Source organism: Myxine glutinosa, chromosome 6, assembly GCF_964187855.1.
Source record: "Myxine glutinosa chromosome 6, kmMyxGlut1.1, whole genome shotgun sequence".
In the NCBI taxonomy this organism is placed as follows: Eukaryota; Metazoa; Chordata; class Myxini; order Myxiniformes; family Myxinidae; genus Myxine; species Myxine glutinosa.
Window position 1 is genome coordinate 62,241,451 of NC_136266.1, and position 23,576 is coordinate 62,265,026.

The 23,576-nt window shown below is 46.6% G+C and overlaps 1 protein-coding gene across 4 annotated transcripts in view; it reads right to left on the reverse strand.

Annotated features, from left to right (window-relative positions):
- LOC137429865 (uncharacterized) overlaps positions 1–23,576 on the reverse strand; it is an 80,232-nt gene that overhangs the window by 36,498 nt on the left and 20,158 nt on the right. For 3 of the 4 annotated variants that reach the window (XM_068120189.2, XM_068120190.2, XM_078779933.1), the window contains exons 2-3: positions 15,204–15,714; positions 10,616–11,078 (exon numbers count right to left, since the gene is read on the reverse strand). In XM_068120189.2, the coding sequence (XP_067976290.2) occupies positions 10,616–11,078; positions 15,204–15,701 (961 nt within the window). In that variant the 5' untranslated portion in view covers positions 15,702–15,714. The remainder of the gene's footprint in view (positions 1–10,615; positions 11,079–15,203; positions 15,715–23,576) is intronic. The other variant, XM_078779932.1, reaches the window with a different exon arrangement.

Consider the following 23,576-nt stretch of genomic DNA (forward strand, 5'->3'; position numbering starts at 1 on the left):
ATTTGTTTACACTGTAAATGAGCACAGGTAAAGAACCACGAGTCATGTCTGATGTAAACAGTGATGTACAGACACAAAGGCATGAAGGAGAGGTCGAGAACCCAAACCCACCGATAATTGCACTGGATGGAAGCTTGGCAAACATGAACAAATTTTGAAATTAGCCATTAAAAACTGGTGCAAGATGACAAGAAGGATGGAAACACTGGTGTCAGACTCGTGTGATTTGGAAGTTATTAAAGAAAGATGAGATCTCGAGACACACATGGATGACATTTCAAATGACTTACTTGATCAATTAACACCATCTACACACATGGATCCAGATACTGACTTGCACTATCAATCTGTGGAACAGGATAGTTACCATCTGTCCAAATCTAATGCAGATCATATTCGCCACATGATGGCAGAAAGACGCCCAGGTTTCCCTGAAGAGTCGAGCTTCTACCAAATATAATGTTTCTCGGTCCTCAAAAGCATGAACTACATCTGCGAAAGCTGAAGCTCTGGGGGAACGCACTGCATTGAAGACAAAACAAATGCATTTCCACTTGGAAGCCAAGAAAAAAGCAGAACTTGCAAGGCGTGAAACAGAAGCTCAAGCGGAAATTGCAAGGCTTCAAACTATGAAGGAGCTTGACATGGCAGAAGCTAAAGTAAATGACTTTGCGAACTTGAACGTGAAGAGCGTTCTCCTCCATGAAGAGAGTTCTCTAACCCCAACCCTAACAATAATTTGAACCTAAATGATACAATTCACGAAAGGTGAACAAAGTCCCATGGTTTTGGTGGAATCAAGCAATTTGTTTGAAAATCACAAACGTGGATCAATACATGAAGCATTGTTGGACTCTTGTGCTGATGAAACTTCTAACTCTTTAATAAGAACGGAGGATTTATGGGTGTTTCGAGCAAGATCTGTTGCCTTTTCCGGATCATCTTCACCAGCACACAGTTCCACATTGAAACCTCAAACAATGAATCAACTTGAAAATAACACTTTCTTTAAAATAAAACAGAACCTTTCCATTATAAAAAAGTAAAATAAAGTTGAGTCATAAACAATTTCCATGTATTATGCATTCGTCCACCAATAGGATGGTGTTTCCTTTGTACTTCACCACATTACTTGTTTCAGAAAACAAGTCAAGTGAATCCACTTGGATTCCGCCCAGGTTGGCACATGGAAATTATGATATAGCATAATTATCATCTCGGGTCAAGATTTGAAATTATGCCATGGTTTTTGTAAAATTGCTACTAGTATTCACATTATGTACTTTCACCAAAACATACATCATCATAGAAACATACATAGAATTTGGGTCCTCTGGGTCATTTGGGTCCTCTGGGTCATTTGGGTCCTCTGGGTCATTTGGGTCCTCTGGGTCATTTGGGTCCTCTGGGTCATTTGGGTCCTCTGGGTCATTTGGGTCCTCTGGGTCATTTGGGTCCTCTGGGTCATTTGGGTCCTCTGGGTCATTTGGGTCATTTGGGTCCTCTGGGTCATTTGGGTCCTCTGGGTCATTTGGGTCCTCTGGGTCCTCTGGGTCATTTGGGTCCTCTGGGTCATTTGGGTCCTCTGGGTCCTCTGGGTCCTCTGGGTCATTTGGGTCCTCTGGGTCATTTGGGTCATTTGGGTCCTCTGGGTCATTTGGGTCCTCTGGGTCATTTGGGTCCTCTGGGTCATTTGGGTCCTCTGGGTCATTTGGGTCATTTGGGTCCTCTGGGTCATTTGGGTCCTCTGGGTCATTTGGGTCCTCTGGGTCATTTGGGTCCTCTGGATCATTTGGGTCCTCTGGGTCATTTGGGTCCTCTGGGTCCTCTGGGTCATTTGGGTCATTTGGGTCCTCTGGGTCATTTGGGTCCTCTGGGTCATTTGGGTCCTCTGGGTCATTTGGGTCCTCTGGGTCATTTGGGTCCTCTGGGTCATTTGGGTCCTCTGGGTCATTTGGGTCCTCTGGGTCATTTGGGTCCTCTGGGTCATTTGGGTCCTCTGGGTCATTTGGGTCCTCTGGGTCATTTGGGTCCTCTGGGTCATTTGGGTCCTCTGGGTCATTTGGGTCCTCTGTGTCATTTGGGTCATTTGGGTCCTCTGGGTCATTTGGGTCCTCTGGGTCATTTGGGTCCTCTGGGTCATTTGGGTCATTTGGGTCCTCTGGGTCATTTGGGTCCTCTGGGTCATTTGGGTCCTCTGGGTCATTTGGGTCCTCTGGGTCATTTGGGTCCTCTGGGTCCTCTGGGTCATTTGGGTCCTCTGGGTCCTCTGGGTCCTCTGGGTCATTTGGGTCCTCTGGGTCCTCTGGGTCATTTGGGTCCTCTGGGTCATTTGGGTCCTCTTGGTCATTTGGGTCCTCTGGGTCATTTGGGTCCTCTGGGTCATTTGGGTCCTCTGGGTCCTCTGGGTCATTTGGGTCCTCTGGGTCATTTGGGTCCTCTGGGTCATTTGGGTCCTCTGGGTCATTTGGGTCCTCTGGGTCATTTGGGTCCTCTGGGTCATTTGGGTCCTCTGGGTCATTTGGGTCCTCTGGGTCATTTGGGTCCTCTGGGTCATTTGGGTCCTCTGGGTCATTTGGGTCCTCTGGGTCATTTGGGTCCTCTGGGTCATTTGGGTCCTCTGGGTCATTTGGGTCCTCTGGGTCATTTGGGTCCTCTGGGTCATTTGGGTCCTCTGGGTCATTTGGGTCCTCTGGGTCATTTGGGTCCTCTGGGTCATTTGGGTCCTCTGGGTCATTTGGGTCCTCTGGGTCATTTGGGTCCTCTGGGTCATTTGGGTCCTCTGGGTCATTTGGGTCATTTGGGTCCTCTGGGTCATTTGGGTCCTCTGGGTCATTTGGGTCCTCTGGGTCATTTGGGTCATTTGGGTCCTCTGGGTCATTTGGGTCCTCTGGGTCATTTGGGTCATTTGGGTCCTCTGGGTCATTTGGGTCCTCTGGGTCATTTGGGTCCTCTGGGTCATTTGGGTCCTCTGGGTCATTTGGGTCCTCTGGGTCATTTGGGTCATTTGGGTCCTCTGGGTCATTTGGGTCCTCTGGGTCATTTGGGTCCTCTGGGTCATTTGGGTCCTCTGGGTCCTCTGGGTCCTCTGGGTCATTTGGGTCCTCTGGGTCATTTGGGTCCTCTGGGTCATTTGGGTCCTCTGGGTCATTTGGGTCCTCTGGGTCATTTGGGTCCTCTGGGTCATTTGGGTCCTCTGGGTCATTTGGGTCCTCTGGGTCATTTGGGTCCTCTGGGTCATTTGGGTCCTCTGGGTCATTTGGGTCCTCTGGGTCATTTGGGTCATTTGGGTCCTCTGGGTCCTCTGGGTCATTTGGGTCCTCTGGGTCATTTGGGTCATTTGGGTCCTCTGGGTCATTTGGGTCCTCTGGGTCATTTGGGTCATTTGGGTCCTCTGGGTCATTTGGGTCCTCTGGGTCATTTGGGTCCTCTGGGTCATTTGGGTCCTCTGGGTCATTTGGGTCCTCTGGGTCATTTGGGTCCTCTGGGTCATTTGGGTCCTCTGGGTCATTTGGGTCCTCTGGGTCATTTGGGTCATTTGGGTCCTCTGGGTCATTTGGGTCCTCTGGGTCATTTGGGTCCTCTGGGTCATTTGGGTCCTCTGGGTCATTTGGGTCCTCTGGGTCATTTGGGTCCTATATTCCTATCCTATAACATATATATATCTCCTATAACCTATCCTATAAATATAGATTTGATGACGTCATGTTTACACATCTGAGCGACAGAAATGAGCGACAGAAATGAGCGACAGAAATGGGTGACAGAAACTATAGTCCTTGAGCCAACCGGCCATTTTTTGAAGTGAATGCTCCGGCGGGGGGAGTAATTCTCATTATGATTTTCCATTAGACCAATGTCTCAAGTGTCAGAAAAGGTGTGATGGACATCTGAGAACGGTAGCTTAGTGCCCGGATGGACGCCATCTTTGAAACCACCCAGCTCGAAAATGCCCATTTGGTGGGGTACATTGTTGCACGTGTATCTGGACTTCTATACTAGCTATCGATGTGCGGTTGACGACTAAATATACGTCCGATGTGTACCGTCTAAATAAAAAATAATATGAAGCATTTTGTTTTAGATTAATTATTATAAAAATCAATTATCGAAAAAAAATCATATATTTTTCAATATTTTATTATTAGACTTGTACTTTTTTTAGTGAAACAACACTGGTATGATTTTCCAAATTATGCATTGTGCTACACCGTTTATCTGTCTATAAAAATAACTCAAAAACTAAAACATATCATCCACCACGAGTGTACACAAAAAATATATGAAAAGGCATGCACTTTCCACAAACCGAAACTATGTCAGTTGGAATTTCCCGCCGATAAATCAACCCACAGAACCCAGTGCCGAAAGTGACGTCAGTCTATTCTATATCTATATTCTATATTCTATATCTCAGTCTGAGATTTGTTGCGGTGACCTGATTAATTTCTGAGGGGGGGGGGGGGGGGGGGGGTGGGTGGCTTAAGAACTAAAAGTGAACATGTTAGATGGCGCCACATACAACTCTATTATAGAGTTGTATTGTGGCGCCATCTAACATGTTCACTGACTTGGATGAGTATGTCTATGTAAGCTGGCGAGCTTTTCGGATATCGGAGTAATCTAACGTCAGTCTTTTTGTTCTTTCAGCTGAGATGGCCGGTGTCGAGGCGAAACGGGCGAAGATTGAACCTGAGTCCGGAACGTGCATCCTGTGCAGCAAGAAGTCGCCACTCTCTGAACTAAGCAAGGCAGCGGGCAACAGTTCTTGGAAGACATTGTGTGACGCAGCCGCAGTTAGAAACTTTTATCCAATTCTAAAGCTAGTCCAAGAAGGCGCAGTTGAACTTCCTAATATTCCAATATTATACCATAGGGCTTGTAGATCAGACTTCACTCACAAAAACCACCTAGCTACTTTGACCAATGCAGCTAGAAGTTCTTCAGTTGATACTGGCGATGCGGTGCGACGGCGATCATCACGGGAAGAGACAGGATCAACTTCAACGGTCTACGATGATAAATGCATTTTTTGCCAGCGTGCTTCAAAATTCATAAAAGGCAGTCGTACCCGTGAAACAGTTGTCTTGGCTGTTGAACTTCGAGCAGATAAGACAATAAGAGATGCTGCGACAGCTCGCAATGATGAGAGAGTTTTGGCATTGACTACACGAGATATGGTTGCAGCTGAGGCTCACTACCACTTCTCCTGCTATAGAAACTACACACGGCCCCAAAAACCTCAAGTAGAAACTGACATTGAAGATAATATCGAGAAAAAAGAAATGATACGATGTATATTCAATTTCATTCGCACTGACTTGTTCTTAAACCCGAGGATTGTTCCAATAGTTGATGTTGCAACAGATATCCTGTCTTCAGATACATTTTCAGTTGATGTTCGTGACTCCATCAAGAAGAATCTGCAGCGCACATTACAAAGAGAGTTTGGAGAATCGCTCATCTTCTTCAATGTGAAACACCGTGTATACTTGATGCCCGATAATCTGACAAAGCGAGAGATTGCTGCAGAGTGCGTAAACCTGAAAGCAGAAGTGAAAGCATTTGAACGAACGGACGGTGAAAGTAACATTGTGCGTGCAGCTACTTCACTGCGACACCAGATCAAAGATGCTCATTACAATGAACGTTGGCCGCCTCAGCCAGCAGAACTCACTTCAGATTACGTGAAGATACCAGATTCTCTTCGTGTATTTCTGCATACTTTGATTTGCGGGAGTGGGGGTAGCTCTGCGCGTGCCGACACACTGGTATGGTCGATGGCTCAAGATATCATCAATGCTGTACACCGGGGTACCATCAGAACATCGAAGCATGTCCTACTTCCGTGGGTCATGAAAACGCTCACCGGTAATACAGAGGTCATCAGAATATTGAATCGACTCGGGCACGGATGTTCGTACACAGTTCTGGAAGAAATCGAGACAGCGCTATGCATAGACAAATTAGCAAGTGTGGAGAAAGATACAGTACCACTTCCGTCACATGTGCACCCTTCGGTCCCGACTGTATTAGCATTCGATAACATCGACAGGCTAGAGGAATCGCTGAGTGGTGGCGGAACATCGCATCGCGTCAACGGTATCATCGTCCAACCGAAGTCGCAGTCGTGTTTGCCGCCCCAACCTCCATCGGCAGTATCCAAAGCAGATAAGAAGCGATCTATCCCGTCATCCAGCGATTTAGTTCCAATATACAGCGGTGGGAAACGAGAGGGCCCACCTGCAATCAAGCCTGCAGATCTTTCTGACACTCTTGCAGGCGCAACATCCCTTGCGCAGCGCCGAAATCACGTATGGATTATGACTCGCATGCTGGAACCATGCGACCAGACAATCAGTTCGTGGACTGGTTTCAACATCATGACTAGAGATCGTGTTCAGGTGACGGAAGATGTAGTTGGCTACCTGCCGACTATAAACGCGCCTGCCACAGATATGGCAACAGTGCAAGAAATCCTCAGAGAAGCTCTGAACATCATGTCATCACTTCAGCTTGAGCGTATACCGGTGGTGCTAGACCAGGCACTATTTGCTAAGGCGACCGAAATAGCATGGAAAGATGTCGATCGATATGGAAGAATCGTGCTCATGATGGGGAACTTCCATACCATCTGTAACTTCATGTCGAGCATTGGGAAAATGTTTGGAGATGCAGGCCTTCGGGATGTAGCTGTTGAGTCAGGAGTAATCGCTGAAGGTTCCATCAACAGGGTTCTGGAAGGCAAGCAATACAACCGTGCTGTGCGACTCCACAAGTTGATGTACGAGGCACTAATGCGCATCATTTGGAAGGGCTTCCAGGTGTGGATAGAAAGCAATCATCCTGACAAGGAACCCCAGATTCGAAGCACTGACCTCAAAATTCGCAGCATCAAGGAGGATGTTTGCCACGAGACTCTCGCTGCTGCTCTCGATGATGATTCATGTGTACAGAGCTTTGACATGTTCGCGAAATACCTACATTTTCTGCGAACCAAACATGGAGACCTGGCTCGCTTCTGGATGATGTATATTGATATGGTAGAGACCCTGCTGGGGTTGATTCGTGCGGATAGAGAAGGCGACTGGATGCTTCACTTGGCTTGTGTCAGAAGAGTGATCCCTTGGTGTTTCGCAATGAACAAGGTGAACTATGCTAGATATCTACCAGTGTACTATGCACAGATGACGCAACTCCACGAAACATGCCCCGAGTTGTACAGGCATTTCAATCAAGGCTACTTCTCCGTACAGCTTAGACCAGGGAATCCATTTGCCAGAATCGCTGTTGATCAGACAACAGAAGAAACAGTAAACAAAGATACGCAAACAGCTGGAGGAACACGAGGTTTTAGTCTTCGACAAGGGGCTGTGTCACGATACTATCTAACTGCAGAAAATCGGGCTACTGCGCTGAGGCAACTACGAGAAACTATCCTTGTGAATGGCAGCGACACATCTCACGCCAAGCACCCTGACTTGTCTACTTCTCGCATCAAACGTGATGAGTCTGGCGTCACAGCTATCTGTGATCTACTGGAAAATGACTGGACCAATCCATTCGCCGATGATCCGTCATGTCTTCTCAGTATATCTACCGGAGCGGCTGCGAGGGAGGACGTTTCTAATGACCTACTCAACACCCTGCAAAAGGGGGAAGCGGCGTATCAAAGCTTCCAGAAACGTCTTGAAGAGGGAACAGGCTTTCATGACACATTGAACAAGCTAAACTTGAAGACCTTTGGTAAGATCAAGCAGAAAGTTGTGAAGGGCACAAACAAGGAGATCGTCCTGAGAGCTGACAGACAACTGTTTGCCACCATGATACTCATCGCCAAGACAAGGAACCTCGACATGCAACTTGTCCTTTGTCACCCACTAGGGCCGTTACCATGGTCTTTGGCAAACGTTGATGGGTCAATGAAAAAAACGAACAAAGCTGCACTTGCGAAACACATGGAAGGTCTTGTGGAACCAGCCGAGAACGTTGACAAGCGAAGTGCAACAATAATTGATGCGATGGCTCTCATACAAAAGATGCATGGCGAGAACGACACGTTCGAAGAACTATCTGACCGCATCCTTGCTGCAGCGCTTCACGCTGGTCAAGGCAGTGAGCGCATCGATGTTGTCTTTGACACATACACAGAAGAATCCATCAAAGCAGCTGAGCGTGTGAACCGCGGTTCAAATGAAGGCATCAGTTTCAGCGAGATCAGACCCGCACACAAAATCATGAACTGGCGGCGTCTCCTTGCTTGCAGCCAGACAAAGGAGAAACTGGTTGTGTTTCTGGCGGAGTCGTGGAAACATGAAACAAATCGCGAAAAGCTAGGCAACAGAACACTGTATGTCACCTGTGGTGAAAAATGTCTGGTACTGACCCGCGATAGGTGGAAGTTGGTGCAAGCACTCGAATGTAGCCACGAGGAAGCAGACACGCGTATGTTTCTCCACGCAAAGCACGCCGCTACCCACTACAAGACGATCATCTTAGTGGCAGATGACACCGACGTTCTGATCATCAGTCTTCATCTCAGCAGAACCATCGATAGTCAGCTCTTCATCAGACGAGGAACAAAGGTTCGAGTCAGAATGATCGACGTTGGAAAGTTGGCTGCGGTATTGGGGTCTGGAGTTTGCAGTGCATTGCCAGGGCTTCACGCAAGGAGCGGGTGTGACACTGTGAGTGCTCTGGCTAGCCAAGGAAAGATAAAGGCTTTGAAGCTTGTGCAAGCGAATGAGCTGTATCTTCAAGCATTCACAGATCTGGGATCTTCGTGGAATGTACCAACAGACGTCTTCAATAGCATTCAGGCCTTCACGTGTCAGCTGTACGCCAAGAACACGAAGATCGTCGGTGTTAATTCGCTCCGTTATCACATGTTCTGTGCAAAGAAGGGCCAGATCGAATCTGGACAATTGCCGCCTTGTGAAGACTCCTTGATGCAGCATACGTTTAGGGCCAACTATCAGGCGGCTATCTGGCGACGCAGCCTTGAAAACCTACCAGACGTCCCAACACCATCAGCAGGACATGGTTGGGAACTCGATGATGGCGGTTCGCTCACAATCCGATGGATGGCGGGTCTACCAGCTCCAGATGTCGTCTTGAATCTCATCTCATGCACATGCAGAAGGACGTGTCGACCGTCAGATTGCTCCTGCATACTGAATGGGTTGAAGTGCACTGTTGTGTGTAAGCTGCAGGGATGCTCCAACATGGTGCAGGATGATGCTATCGTGGCTCAGGATGCCAATGACTCTGATGGCGACTCTGATGATTAACTTTGTGTGCACTGTATATTGTATAGCATATGTTGTTCTCTATTATAATGCAGGCCAAATTGCCTGAAAATCTTTATAGACAGATAAACGGTTTAGCAAAATGTATAATTTGGAAGATCATACCGGTGTTATTTGACTAAAACATGACATGTTCAATGATACCTCCGCTTGCTTATTAGGAATATACATCGTATGGTGTTAAAATCAGCTCCATACGTCTTTCCAAACTCTAGTAATGAATAATTAATATAATTGGCGGCCATTTTGAAATCCAAGATGGCCACCAAAGTGCAGATTTCCTATGTAACAATTTCCGCCTGCTTATTAGATATCGTATGGTGTTAAAATCCTCTCCGGACGACATTCCTAACAGGCGTTATCGTCAGAATAGATAATGCCAGCGGCGGCCTAAGTCATTTTATGCCTCTTTACATTTATTTGTTGTAAACTCGTGGTGGATGATATGTTTTAGTTTTTGAGTTATTTTTATAGACAGATAAACGGTGTAGCACAATGCATAATTTGGAAAATCATACCAGTGTTGTTTCACTAAAAAAAGTACAAGTCTAATAATAAAATATTGAAAAATATATGATTTTTTTTCGATAATTGATTTTTATAATAATTAATCTAAAACAAAATGCTTCATATTATTTTTTATTTAGACGGTACACATCGGACGTATATTTAGTCGTCAACCGCACATCGATAGCTAGTATAGAAGTCCAGATACACGTGCAACAATGTACCCCACCAAATGGGCATTTTCGAGCTGGGTGGTTTCAAAGATGGCGTCCATCCGGGCACTAAGCTACCGTTCTCAGATGTCCATCACACCTTTTCTGACACTTGAGACATTGGTCTAATGGAAAATCATAATGAGAATTACTCCCTCCGCCGGAGCATTACTTTTGGTCTGGCTCAAGGACTACTAGCTTCACTTTTGAGCGCCCGAAATTCCCAGGCAAACGCTATAACGCACAGGTTTACAACCTGTGCGTTAATAAAGGTGCTGAAAGCTTGAAAACACTATTTTGAATATAAAAAAAATATTATCGATATTTGAGTCAGGGTAAAAACGAAATCTCTTGAACAACTTGGTGACAGCAATAAACAAAAACACACTGCGGCAAAATTATGAATCGGCAAAAATTATGGATATCTAACTTTATTCACAAAAATTATTAAATTGAACTTCAAAATCTGGATAACACATATCAAACTACACAATATATCACTGAAATTTTGTTGAAAACTAAAAAGAAAAAGAAATATTGGAAAGCAAACATTTGATAGAAAAAGCTGCCCGAGTCAATATCACATACCTGAGTTAGGGTTTACTCTGTTATTGTTCCGTTTGCGGTTGCGGTTGTCATGTATCTTGGTCTCATGTGCACTACTCGTGCTGGGCATCTGAACATTTCCAACTCCAGCACGTGTGAATGAAGATTTCAAGAGGCGTAGTTTCTGGGCACAGCTATGAAACTCTTGACTTGCAGGCTCAAGCATCGCGCGGAAAATGCAAACCAAAGAAGAGGCAGTAGGCTGGACATCTCCTCGTGGCTTCACACAAGATTCCATGAATCGGTGAATCTCCGCATAAATTGCAAAAGGAAACTTTTGTTTTGCTTGCGAGAGGAGCTCAGTTCTCAACAAAACTGACTCGGTGCATGCCTCAAGCGCATCACGGCTCTTAATGTCCAGGTCCGTGACTATGGCTTGGGCTGTTTCTGGTCTCAGGCCCCGTGTCTGCAGCCACCCTGGGAAGGTTAATTTTTCAATCATGGCCTGTTGAAGACAAAGAACCCCAAAACGTAAAGATTCCACATGACTTCTTGCCCCATGGTCTTCAAAATCACAGTCATCACCACTCAGGTCTAAATGTACATGGATGCGGCATTCAATAAGTTATATTCATGATATCCAGTACTCACAATTGCAAGATAAGAAAGAAGTGCATGAGATGTATATCTAAATAATAAATACATTTATACATTTGCTTTTACATCATATTGTTATTTTAAAACGAGAGCAATGCAACTGTCGCCAATGTGCCTCCGCATCGTCCCACGAGTAGATGCCCTCGTTCACTGTCTTAAAAATAAACAAGTTTGATTTAAATCCCTTCAGCTGTTTTCAAATTTAACATTTTCACCAGCCATGACAGGTTTCACATCGATCGGTGAAGCGGTTTCAGAGAAGGGATTTTTTTCAATATCGGCTTTCAAGCTAATATGGCTGCCACAGCACGTGACATATGACCTTAAAAAATGTTCACTCTGCATTTGTATGGGTAGGGGATCACATTTGTGAAGTTTCGTGTTGATTGGATAAGGTTCGTTTTTCTATCCAAGATGGCTGCCAAACCACATGACCTAGGACTTCATCATTTTCAAACCATATGCAACAATGGTGTTAGATGATATTTGCAAAATTTCGCATCAATAGAGTAAGCGGTTTCAGAGATATAATTATTTAATATTTTCCTTCAATCCAATATGGTTGCCATACCATGTGACCAATGATGTTTTCGTGATCAACTTGTAATCGACATGCCTAGTCAATGACACACTTAAAGTTTCGAGTCAATCGATTTGGTTGTTTGGGAGAAGGTGTTTTTTTTTAAAGTTTTAGGTTAAATCCAATAAGGCTGCCAAACCATGTGACCTATGATGTCATAAATTTAATATTTCAATACAAATGGGTCATAGATCATGTGCATGCAATTTCAGATTTTTAGGATAAGGAATTCGAGTAAAACATTTTTGGCTGACCACTTCACCTATGATGTCATCATTATCATGCTTTTGTTCCCCATTGGGAGTACTTGACAATGTGCCAAGTTTAAATTTTTTCCATTCAGCGGTTTCCGAGAAATAATTGGACATGTGGTTGCTGAGTTTCGTGTTTGGTGCTGTACCAAACCCATGGTACAGCACCAAGACCACCCATGCTGTACCAAAGTTTGTTCACGGCATTAAACAAATCTGCCCCTTTGGGGATCTATGGGGGTGGGGGGGGGGGGTTTGCCCCCCAAAATAGGTATTTGCTTTCTTCTCAAAAACTACACATGCAATTTTGATGAAACTTCACCACAACCTTTATCACCCATGATGTACCAATGTTTGTTCAAGGCATTCGAAAAATTGGGGTCTTAGGAGGTATATGGGTTTGGGGGAGAGGGGATTGCCCCCCAAAATAGGTATTTTTTTTCCTTTGTTTGTTTAAAGTTCTTATGATTATGTCAGTATGATTCTCCATGCTGCCCTGTCTTCCAGCAACCATTGAAATTGTTTTCAAATAACCTTAGTCGGTGCAGTATACTGTTTATTGTACCAGGTGAGCACCAAGGGTATTTGACCCCGATGTTTATTGACACGACGGGGAATTCGACAACGGGATTGGGGGAGGGAAAACAGGGAAACACGTATCAAATAATCAATCAGTCACTATTTACAATTAAGTAAAATACATCGTATAAAAACTAAGGCCCCTCACTCCAGTCATAGACGGGGAAGAGGGACAAAACCTTATCTCTGGTGGCAGCAGGGGAGGGGAGGAGAGGATGAGTAGGGGAAGGCGGGGCAAGTTGAGCCAGTTTTTGTTCTTGGAATGTTAGGACTGAACCTACTGATGATCTTGCACAAATGAGTATCTTGCCTTCTAATTTAATCCTTGGGAAACATTTTGTAGCTAGTTCTTACTTTCTATCCCCACACTGAAAGTCACTGTGACCTTTGAAAAAACGGAGGCCAAATGGCTCAACTTGCCCGCCTGAGGGGTAAGTTGATCCAACCTCTGGGGTAAGTTGTACCACATAGGCGTAAGTTGATCATTGCCCCAAATAAAGATAACTAAAGTAGAAAACCATTGTTTTGCCAGAAAAATATTTAATGTTGTAAAGTTCTACAACACTGAACGAAATGATTACCTTGTGTTCATGGTTATAGTAATCAGTTACGAACAAATTGAGTCACTCTCATAAAAAAACAAGATTGTCAACTGTGGTAAGAAAAGTCAACTCAATCCACCTGTCACAGTTTCAAGTCACAATTAAACAAAACGTATCCCAAATAGTTGATCATTGCCCCAAATAAAGATAACTGAAGTACAAAAATTGGTCTGCCTGAAAAATATTTAATGTACTTGTTACAACACTGAACGAAATATTTACATGTGCCTTGTGTTCATGGTTATAATTCAATGTGGCAGCTGGATTGAGTTGAAAACAGCTGCCACAGTTTTAAGTCACAATAAAACAAAAGTGTCCCAAATACACCCAGAAAGGCCAACAGTCAGACTGTGGCAATTAAGGCACAATATCTTGCTCATCAATGCCAGCTTCATCATTTGGATCTGGAACTAAAACTAAAACATGTCAGAAATCAAGTTAATTAAACTGCCAAACTGACAAGTCACAATTGAACACAAGCTGTCCAGAACAACGGGCAGAACTGCCAACGCACTTAGGCTGTGGCAGCTTACGCACAATGTCTTCCAGTTCAAATCCTGCTTCATCCTTTGGGTTTGGAACAAACACTGGGTTGTCAGATCCAACTTTTCCAGCAACCTTCTGCAGGAAGACACCTTCAAACTGAAATTCCTCTCCATTCAGTACATCAACCCGAGCAATGTAATGCACAAATCTTGATTTGCCAGCACATTTGACAACTGCAAAGTCACCTTCAATGATATCCATATCACTGTCCACATCTGATTCGTCATCATACTCAACTTCTGAATCACCATCTGTCTCACTGGAACTAGGGGTTTTTGATCTTGGGGGACATGTCTTTTTCCCATTAGCTTTGAACAAGCATCTCTTTGATTTCTTGGCTGATGGCTTCCGTTTGCGATTTTCAGATAGGGCTGCAAGCTCCTGGCGTACTGGGGTGTCAGTCAGAATCTTTGTGCTGCCTTTTTTGCGACCAGCTTTCGTTTTCTTTCTTGCTGTTGCTTTCGGAAATGGGTGAACATCAGATGGTGATACGTATGGAGGAGGCACGACATCCCTCAGATTGGGTGAATTGTGTTTCCCGGAGGTGGTTGGTTGAACACCATCTACTTGCTGTCGTTGTGGCTGGACATCATCACATGACAAGTCAGCAGCAGGAGTCTCATCTGGTGGCCTTGCATCTTCAGGGATTGGATTCACCTCAGCGCCATCTGCAACAGCATCATCTTGCTCACGGCCGGTTGGGGCAGCAGGGGCAAAATCTGTGTCACTGAAAATGTCCCTGTTGAATGGATGGATACCTGTTGCTCGAAAGCCTGCAATGATGTTCAATGGCGTCAAGGCAATCATTTGGGCTTGGTTCACGATGGTTGGAATTTCGTAGATTGTCACGGTTTTCCCAGGGTTAGAACGTAACCACCCATCCATGGCTCTGTTGTAAGCGGTCTTAAATGGCCCATACACTGATCAATCAAGAGGCTGGAGGTGATGCGAAGTGTGAGGTGGTATTGTCAGCAGGACAACACCATGAGATCTTGCAGTGTCCACAGCATTGAGAGAAATGTGGGTGTCATGGTTGTCGAGTATCAGGAGAATCTTCCTCTCTGGTGAACATCTGGTGTGCTTGATGATGTGATTTAGGTATTCCACGAATGTCTCCTCATTCATCCAGCCACTGCGCATTGCTCTGCCTATGCACTGAGTTGGTCCACCCCTAATGAAGTGTTCTCTGTAGGCTAGTGTACTCTTGGAAAAATTATTAAAGGAGGCACGACTGAGCCAACTGCACTCACAGTGTACACAACGGTTACCAGTTCCCCACGTTCAGCAGAGGTGATTGCGCCGACTTGTTTTTTTCCCTTCTCGGTCACAACAGCTGCAGGGTTTTGAACTGTGGTGCACCCAGTTTCGTCAGTATTGTAGATATTACATGGTGAAAACTTATATTTGTCCATCACCTGGGCAAGATTGTTGAAGAACTTATCAACCACTGGTCGGTTGAAGGCAGTGGCACGTCCAAAAGATGTGGCCTCTGGTTGCCTTATTGCCAGGTTTTGTCGCTTCTTGAAGCCTGACCACCAATCCTGGCCAGCCTTCTTCTCACGATCCCAGCTGGCTGGCACATCAACATTGTTTCGTTTGGCAAACTCATATGCCAATGTACAGCACCTGTTCAACGACAAACCATGAAACATGTCTGCCAACTGTTTCACATGATTGCCCAAATCTTTCTCCATGTCAGGAGAAAACACCAGATGCCGCAAGGCGACGGGTGCATAGGCAGTCCCTTGTTGTCTATCTCTCTTTCCAATGTATCGTTTAAGCGTCATTCGATCGATGGCAAAGTCCTTAGCTGCACTCCGCACACTCTGTCCGCCAGAAACAGCATCAGCCGCTCGTTCCATAACATCGTGGGGAGTTTGTCCTCGGTTTGTCTTTCGCTTGTCGTTACGCATTTCTCATGTGCTTCTGAAAGAGAAAAATGGATATTAATATATATGTTTTAGATGGTAATGAAAGTCCACCTCAAAACATTGTTATTACTTCAATGCAATGAGTTTAAGGCCAAGTAAAAAGAATTAATATAATAGTTTCTCATCAGGATTTTAAAAAACGAGGAGGCAGGTCCACGTTATTTGATATTTTATATTATTTTTCCAAAATGGCCGCCGTGTGTACAAAAGCTATGGGGCAAGTTCCAGCACGACCTTTCTTAATCAAATAGGCCTATCACTTGCCTATTAACTATAGGCTCAAAACATGCTCTAAATACTACAATGATTTTTGGTCCTTTTTGTCTACATTTAAACAGATTTTCCAGGTGTGTTTGTTTGTTTTTAAAAATCTAAAATACCATGTGAATTGCTTCGTAATATATCTGGGGGTGTATATATATATATATATATATATATATATATATATATATATATATATATATATTGTAACGAATTTGAGAAGTGTAACAGTTTTGGAGAAGTGTAACAATTTTGGAGAAAGTGTAACGAATGTGAAAAGTATGGTTTTGTTGTGTGTAACACCCTCGTAATGTAAATAATGGTCGCAGCCGTCCTCCTAGTTAATTCCATGAAACTTACACACAGGCCACGATATATCTTTTTAAATAGTTTATTTCCTTATTCTATGTAGGCTAAATATGTGTTTCCCACTAGATTGACTCTGCATTGCATCAAACGAAATAAAGCGTAGGCCCCTTTCAATTTCCCCAATCATCTCCGCTCTCCAAAGTTCCTTTCAAAAGCGGTGCGAGTGGTGTTCAATCCCGCAAGCCGCCATTGCCCATGTGCTCATCTCGGAGAAGAGGGGGGTAGGAGCCGCCAACTCACAGGCGTGGCACGTCGTCATGATCAAAGGAGGAATCGGACAGCCCTAACAGCCAACCAGCACCGCGGTTAGCGACCCGGTAGGCGTGCCCTCGCAGCCGGCGGCTTGATTCCGCCCCGAGTAATAAAAGCGACTGGAAGGGACTGCTTCGGGAGAGGAGAGAAGAGATGACATGAGAGAGGACATGAGAGATGAGCTGTGAGTTGTGAGCTGTGAGATGAGAGACGCTCCAAACCAAAAAGGAGAGATACTTGGAGAGGAAACCAGCTTTGAAGAGACGCGCTGAGAGGAGGGAGACGGCTCCACCAGAAGGAGAGGAGCAGGTGTGACCGAGCCAGCGCGTGACGTCTACAGCATCGGCAGCGTCGACGCGACCGAGGGTTTTCCCGCCAAAAACGCGAAGAATTGAGAGCTGCTACCTCCAGCCCTGCCGGTTGCAGGGACCTGACCCTGCCTCCCTCTCCAGCAACCCACCTCCGCCAATCCTGCCTGCAATTTCCCCCGTGTAAGTGTGAACGTCGTCTGTCTTAATCGTTGTCCTGGGGTTAAGTAAATTGAATAGTATAAGCTAACGATTCACTGTGTGACTGCTTCTTCCATCCATTGCTTGTAAATAATTTTGGTCGCTCCTTCTTTTTGCTTGTGTGTGTATAATAAATCTGTTCTTCCTCCGTACTCTGTCTTCTTCTCTTTTCCTTCTCTTTCGGTCGCTTTAGAGGTTTCCCGATTGAATATCTGTGGTGCGATCTGGTCAACGTTGGGGGAGTCGGGCCAATTGGGGATCCTGTAATGGTCGCGGTTGGACCATCCGCTCGGCCCATCATAACATCTAAACCGCAACCGTAACAATTGGTGTCTGGGAGTGGGATTCGAGGCCCGAACCAAATTTTTAAAAGGTGTAGAAAAAAAAAATTTTGGTCAAAATTACGAGCTGCCGAAATTTTGTGTAACTAGGACGTGCCCGTACGTGGGTGCCCGTTCCTTGCCAAAAAAAAAAAAAAAAATGTCTTCGCCCATGCATGCATGGGCGTGCCCATGTGCCCATGGGCGTGCCCGTAAGTGCGTGATGTGACCGTACAATGAATGTATCGTCCCGACGCCGCAGCTCGGATGGCGCTGCAGTTAATCGGGCCTGTATCGGCAGAGTTATTATAAACGTGTACTACAATCGATCGTACCTTACAGCGTCTGCTCGCCACGTTCAGCATCAGTACGTCGTCACTATGACTATCCGTAAGTCCGGAAGTGACGTCCTCATTTGACTGTCCGGAAGGTCGCATATCGCAGTTACGATGAATCGCAAATTAGTTTTAATTAGTTTTAAAACATAGTTTAACGCCAACATAGCGCCAACATAGTTTGCCAACGTGAAATAAATGAATACGCTCTCAAATGTGCCGTCCGAGGCAGAGTCTGTTCGCCACGTTCGGCACACGTGATAGCTCGCTGCTCTCTGATTGGTTGAATCGTTTTTTGGACATAGCTCGGTAACTACTTCTCCGATTAATATGAAACCTTGAAAAGGCACATCCTCAGGTCCCCAGCAATATACCTGGCAAGTTTCAAGTATATCGGACCCGTGGTTGTCGAGAAACAGCGGTCACAGACAAACAAACACACAGACACACACACAGACACACACACAGACACACACACAGAGATTACTGGAATTATAGATAGATAAAACCCGAATTTTGAGATCGCGCCATGGACAATCAAGGCGATCGGATGTCGGTGGGGGAGATAGACGGGTTAGGGGTAACCCAGGACTTAGGGGAAGAAAGGGAGGAGGAGAGCAATGAGGAGGCGGTTGAGGGGGTATCAGGCGCACAAAATGGCGTCCTCGCGCACGAGGTTTCGGGCGCGCAAAATGGCGCCTCGCACATGGCCACGGCGACCGCGCCCGTAGCAGCGCCGCTGGTGGATTCGAACCTTTTTATGTTACAAATGGGGGCCCTTATGGAGAGGCTAGAAGCAAAAATGGGGGTAATGGGGAACCGGATGGAGGCTCAGAATGAGCAATTGGGGGTAATGGGGAACCGGATGGAGGCTCAGAATGAGCAATTGGGGGTAATGAGGGACGAAGTGAGGGGTACCGGTGAGGGGTTAGACAAGAAATTTGGGAAGTTCGACAATAATTTTGAGGAGTTAGACAAGAAATTTGGGAAGTTAGACAATAATTTTGAGGAGTTAGACAAGAAATTTGGGAAGTTAGACAATAATTTTGAGGGGTTAGACAATGGGATAAAAGAGGTGAAAAATGGGTTAATGGGGTTAGAAAATAGGATGGAGGACAAATTGCGGGAAATAGGGGAACAATCTGCCAGGGAAATCAAACGAATGGGGAACCAGATAGAGGAGGTGCAAATCGGGTTAGAAAGTAAACTGGATGCTCAGAGGGATGAATTGGGACAGATGAGGGTGGCATCTACAAAGGAGATGGAGGAGATACGACGAGGTGTAGGTGAGGAGGTTTCGGGGCTACGCGAGGAGGTAAAGCGAGGTGAGAAGCGTATGGAGAAAGAGGTGAGAAATAATACGGCTAGGTTACAGGGGGGAATAGAAGATCTGACGGAGGAGGTGGAACAGCTGACGGAGGGACAGACTGAGTTAGTGGAGCAGGTTCAAAGGAACACTGCGGTACTAGGAGGGTTAAAGGTGACACAAAAAGAAATTAAAAACGAATTAATAGCGACACAGAGGCAATGTCAGATGGTACGTGAGGGACTGACAATGAGGGTGGCCGAGGTGACAGAGATAATGGAGACAAAGGACCGGCAGGTGAGGATGCACATAGAGACGGTCACGGTAGCCTTAGAGGACGAACTTGAGGAGAAGCACCGGGAAATAAGAGAGGTGAAGCAAAAATTAGAGGAAGTGGAAGAGGGGGTGAGTGAAATTAAGAAGAGACGGAGGGAAACTAAGAGGGAGATAAAGGAGGAAGTAATGGAATTGGTACAAGGTCTGTGCTCGAATCGTGATGTGCTGCTCACTAACCAAATAAAAAGTTTGCAGGTGGCAGAGGAGGTGCGACGACGAGGTACGGAGGTGAGTGGCAATGTACATGATGTGAGGAAAGCTTCAGTCGGCTTGGGGATTGGTTTGGATCCGGGTGTTCATGAGAGGCCGTTGGTGAAGTGTGTGACAGGTCAGGTGTGCGAAAAAAGAGGTGTGCGAGAATGTCCGACCATGGGGTGTGTGAGGAAAAAGTGCGCGCCGACCAGTGAGTGTGCTGTCGAGAGTGAGTCGGTAGTAGCGCGTGTGCGAGGGAGCACCTGGAAGCGCGGTGTGGGGAGTGTTACGGAGGAAGTAACGGAAAAGTGTGCGCAAGAGGATGCGCGAGAAAGGTGTGTAACGGACGGGTGCATGGGGAAAGCGCATACTGTCAAGAGTAAGGGAGAATGCACACCTGTGGTGAGTGTTACAAAGGATGTAACGGGAGAGGATGCGCGAGAAAGGTGTGTAACGGACAGGTGCATGAGGAAAGAGTGCGCTGTCGAGAGTAAGGGTGAGTGCGTTGTCAAGAGTGGTGGTGAGAGTAGTGAGAGTGGCACGGAGCGTGAGTTGGTTGTGACAGGTGAGCGAGGATGTACACCTGGAATGGAAGGATGCACACCTGGAATGGTAGAGCGTGTGTGGGAATGCACACTTGAGTTGGTCGTGAGGCACGTGGGTGGGTGTGCGAGTGAAAGCACACCTGTGATTGTCACAGAGAGGTGACCGAGGAATGGGCGCGAAGAGGTGTGTTGGTGAGGTGTGCGAGCGACGAATGTGTGCCAAGGTGTTCGGTGGTCAGGTGTGTGACCAAGTCTGTGAGCGGAATGAGTGTACCGAGGTGTGTAAGGAAAGGTACGAGGAGCATGGGAACAGCTGGAGGTAGTAGCAAGAAAGGGGTAGCGTATGCGTGTAAGCATCCAGGTGAGGCATCGACGGTAACCGGGTTAGCGGTTAGAGCGACTTTTAGCCGAATCGGGCCCTCGGTGCGTGCCGGGCTTCGCGTGCCGCGAGAACCAGCGGGGATCCGAGCCACGGCGGGTTCGAAAGGACAGCCGTACGCGATCCACGCTGTGCCTCGCTTGGAACGGCCGCGTCCGGGCTCCACTAGGCGGAGCGGGCAGCCCGATAGGAAGGGTCGTCATGGCGACCACTTTTTATTGAGACGTTCCGGCAGGTCGAGATCGGGCAATTGGATGGCTCCGCGCCGAGGTGGTGCGTGGGATCTCGGCACGGGTAAGCCCCCGTCCCTGCCCCGAATGCGGGACGTATCCAGCCGCTGGCACAAAACAACCCGCATTCATTGCTCGGCTGTACGAAGCCGAGCTTTAGAAGGGAATTGGCGCACCGAGAGGATCTAATAAGTAGACGGGTGATGAGGATAGTGTTTTGGACCCAAAATTAGAAAAGGCAAAATTTGATGATTGGTACGGTGATTAGCAGTAAATGACAAATTTTTGATTTGTTGGATTTGGACGAGCGAAATTGATAGTAGGACCTCCCCGATGTGGTGGGATGGCAAATCCACCATCCCTCACAGGGGGGGGGGCAAAGGAGCACTAGCTTATGGGGTTGATGGCAGTGAGAACTAGCCCGGGTGGGTTAGGATATTGTGTGTAGGGATCTAGCGAAGATGACATTAGGTAACGTTAAGATTAGTTAGTGACAATGATACCTGTAGTGGGGACGCAGGTAGTTTAGTGTGGATGATAATGACGTGGGAGCGCAATAGTTTAAAGGGACGACTGGGAAGCGCAAGTTTCAGAGGGGAGTAGTTACATGAGATGATGCCGTGTGTGTGAGGATTGAACAGGTGTGATTGCACAGGTGTGCAACTGAACAGGTGGATGGAGCAGTGTATGAGTGAGTGATGGTGATTGCGTGTTGTGTTGACCAAATGGTCCAGGAAGAAAGGAGGGTGCAGGTGGCACCAGGTGTGAATGCACAGGTGGGCAACAACAGGTATGGAGAATGGTTGTGTGGAATAAATGGTATGGGATATATGGCGTATTGGGATGGATGGTCGTGGAGTGAGTATGGTGGAAACTATGGAGTGGAGTGGATGGTGCGAAGGTGTGAATGGGGGAAGAGTGGACCCCCATCACGGATACCCGGGGCGGGTAGAGTAAGTGTTAGGTAGAGGGTATAGGTAAATTGTGGTTGGATATTGGCATCTGTGGTGCGAGTGGAAGAATGATGTTTGGATGGGTGCATTAGTGTTGTGGAAATGGCTGGGCGTGTAGCCTGTTAGTGTGTGTAGTTGGTTTGGGCACTCCACCACTGTGAGGATGTCGGCCAGGTGAGACCACAGGTGGGCTCTGGGAGCCGGTAGTAGTTGTTGTGGATGGGGCCCGAGGATCCGGAGGACGGACCCGGGTAGCCCAGTGCCAGAGGGCACCGAGTGGGGTGACAGAGCCAGGAGGGGCTTTCCCCAGTTAGTTAGGTTAGGGTGAGGAGCTAGGTAAGCTCGGGTGGCAACTGCAGTGGTGGAGGTGTGCAGGTGGGTAGACCTGCTGGGAGAGCTACACGTCGCAGCCCAGAAATTGTGCGAGGGCACCGGGAGATGAATCGGGGGAGTGAGACCCCAAATTGAGAAGCACCACAGTTTGGTCAATGGGAATTTGGTTTTTAGAACCCATAGTGTAAGTGGCCAATGGATTGGCAGGGAAAGACCCCGGGTAGTGTAAAGAGTGTTAAAGTCATTTAGAGGATAGTTAGGATTGAAGTCTCCTCGCACCATCTGCATCCACTCACCTGAGATGAGGTAACTCCACACCATGCCATGTTTAATTATCATTAATGCAAATGTTTTGGATTGTGAGACGCATCATGACGTGGGTGTGACATTGTGCATAATTCCATCTCTCCCTCCTTATGAGGATTGATGATGAATTGGTGATGGCAAATTTTGAAGTAGAGGGATTGGAGACGAATTTGGTGTAGAAGGGAAAGATGGGGAAGACAAGACGTAGTGACGAATTTGTAAAGGTGTAAATTCTTGTAAATATGGGGTAAGGGCAAGGGTAGTGTAGGTGACAGGGGGGGGGGGGGGGTGACGTACGGTAGGGACGAGTTTTTCTCACTTCGCTCTCCGTACGCACTTCACCCTGCATTGCCTTTATTGACGTGTACCCTTGTGACCTTACCCCTCGCTCATTTGCCTTCCCCCCTTTTGTCTCCCACTTGAGGACCTGTGCGCCATTGGGTGCCGAGGGGAGCGTGCGTGAGATGGCGATTGTGCGCACGAGATCCTCAGAACCAGCATGCATTGCGTTGATGTACCACTTTATGGACCGCTGTTCTGCGGCCAAGTACCACTTGATGGACCCCAGGTTCTGGGGCAGGGCACCTCTGTTGGAGACCGGCCATAGTGGCCAGGGAATCTTGCTTGCGGACCTCGGTAAGGCGGCACCTATGCCAAACAGGTGGACCACCCTTAGTTGGCCCCTGAGGCCCTAAATAAAAACGAACACAAGTTGTGCTTTTTATTATTTCCAAGTAGGCCGCATGAAGCCAGAAGACGTCGGGAAGAACATCGGCCCAGCAGAGAAAGAGAAGACCATCACCAGTTGTTTTGTTGTGGTTATTATGAACCGTGGTGACTGTGCGCCGAGTGGTGCTTTTGGTGCTTTGTGGTGCTTTTGGTGCTTTTGGTGCTTTTGGGTGCTTTGGTGGTATTGGTACTGGTGCATCGATGCAATGCGTGCTGTCTCCTCCCTCCCAACAGGAATTTCTTTTTCTTGTTCCCTAAAAAGAAAAAAAGAAAAAAAACACAGGTCCTGGGTTGCGTTGTAAATAAGAAATAACGTCACTGTAAATAATGCTCCCCACCGTAAATGTATAGTTTGAAAACAATTCCGTAATTCGGTTAGCTGTGGGCTTGAGTCTGTTAGACAGGGTGCAATGCAATAGGGGGACATACTTATTTGTGTTTTAAGATTGTCACACTCAGGGTCAGGTTAATTGTAGAGGGAATTACACCTACGTGTCACACT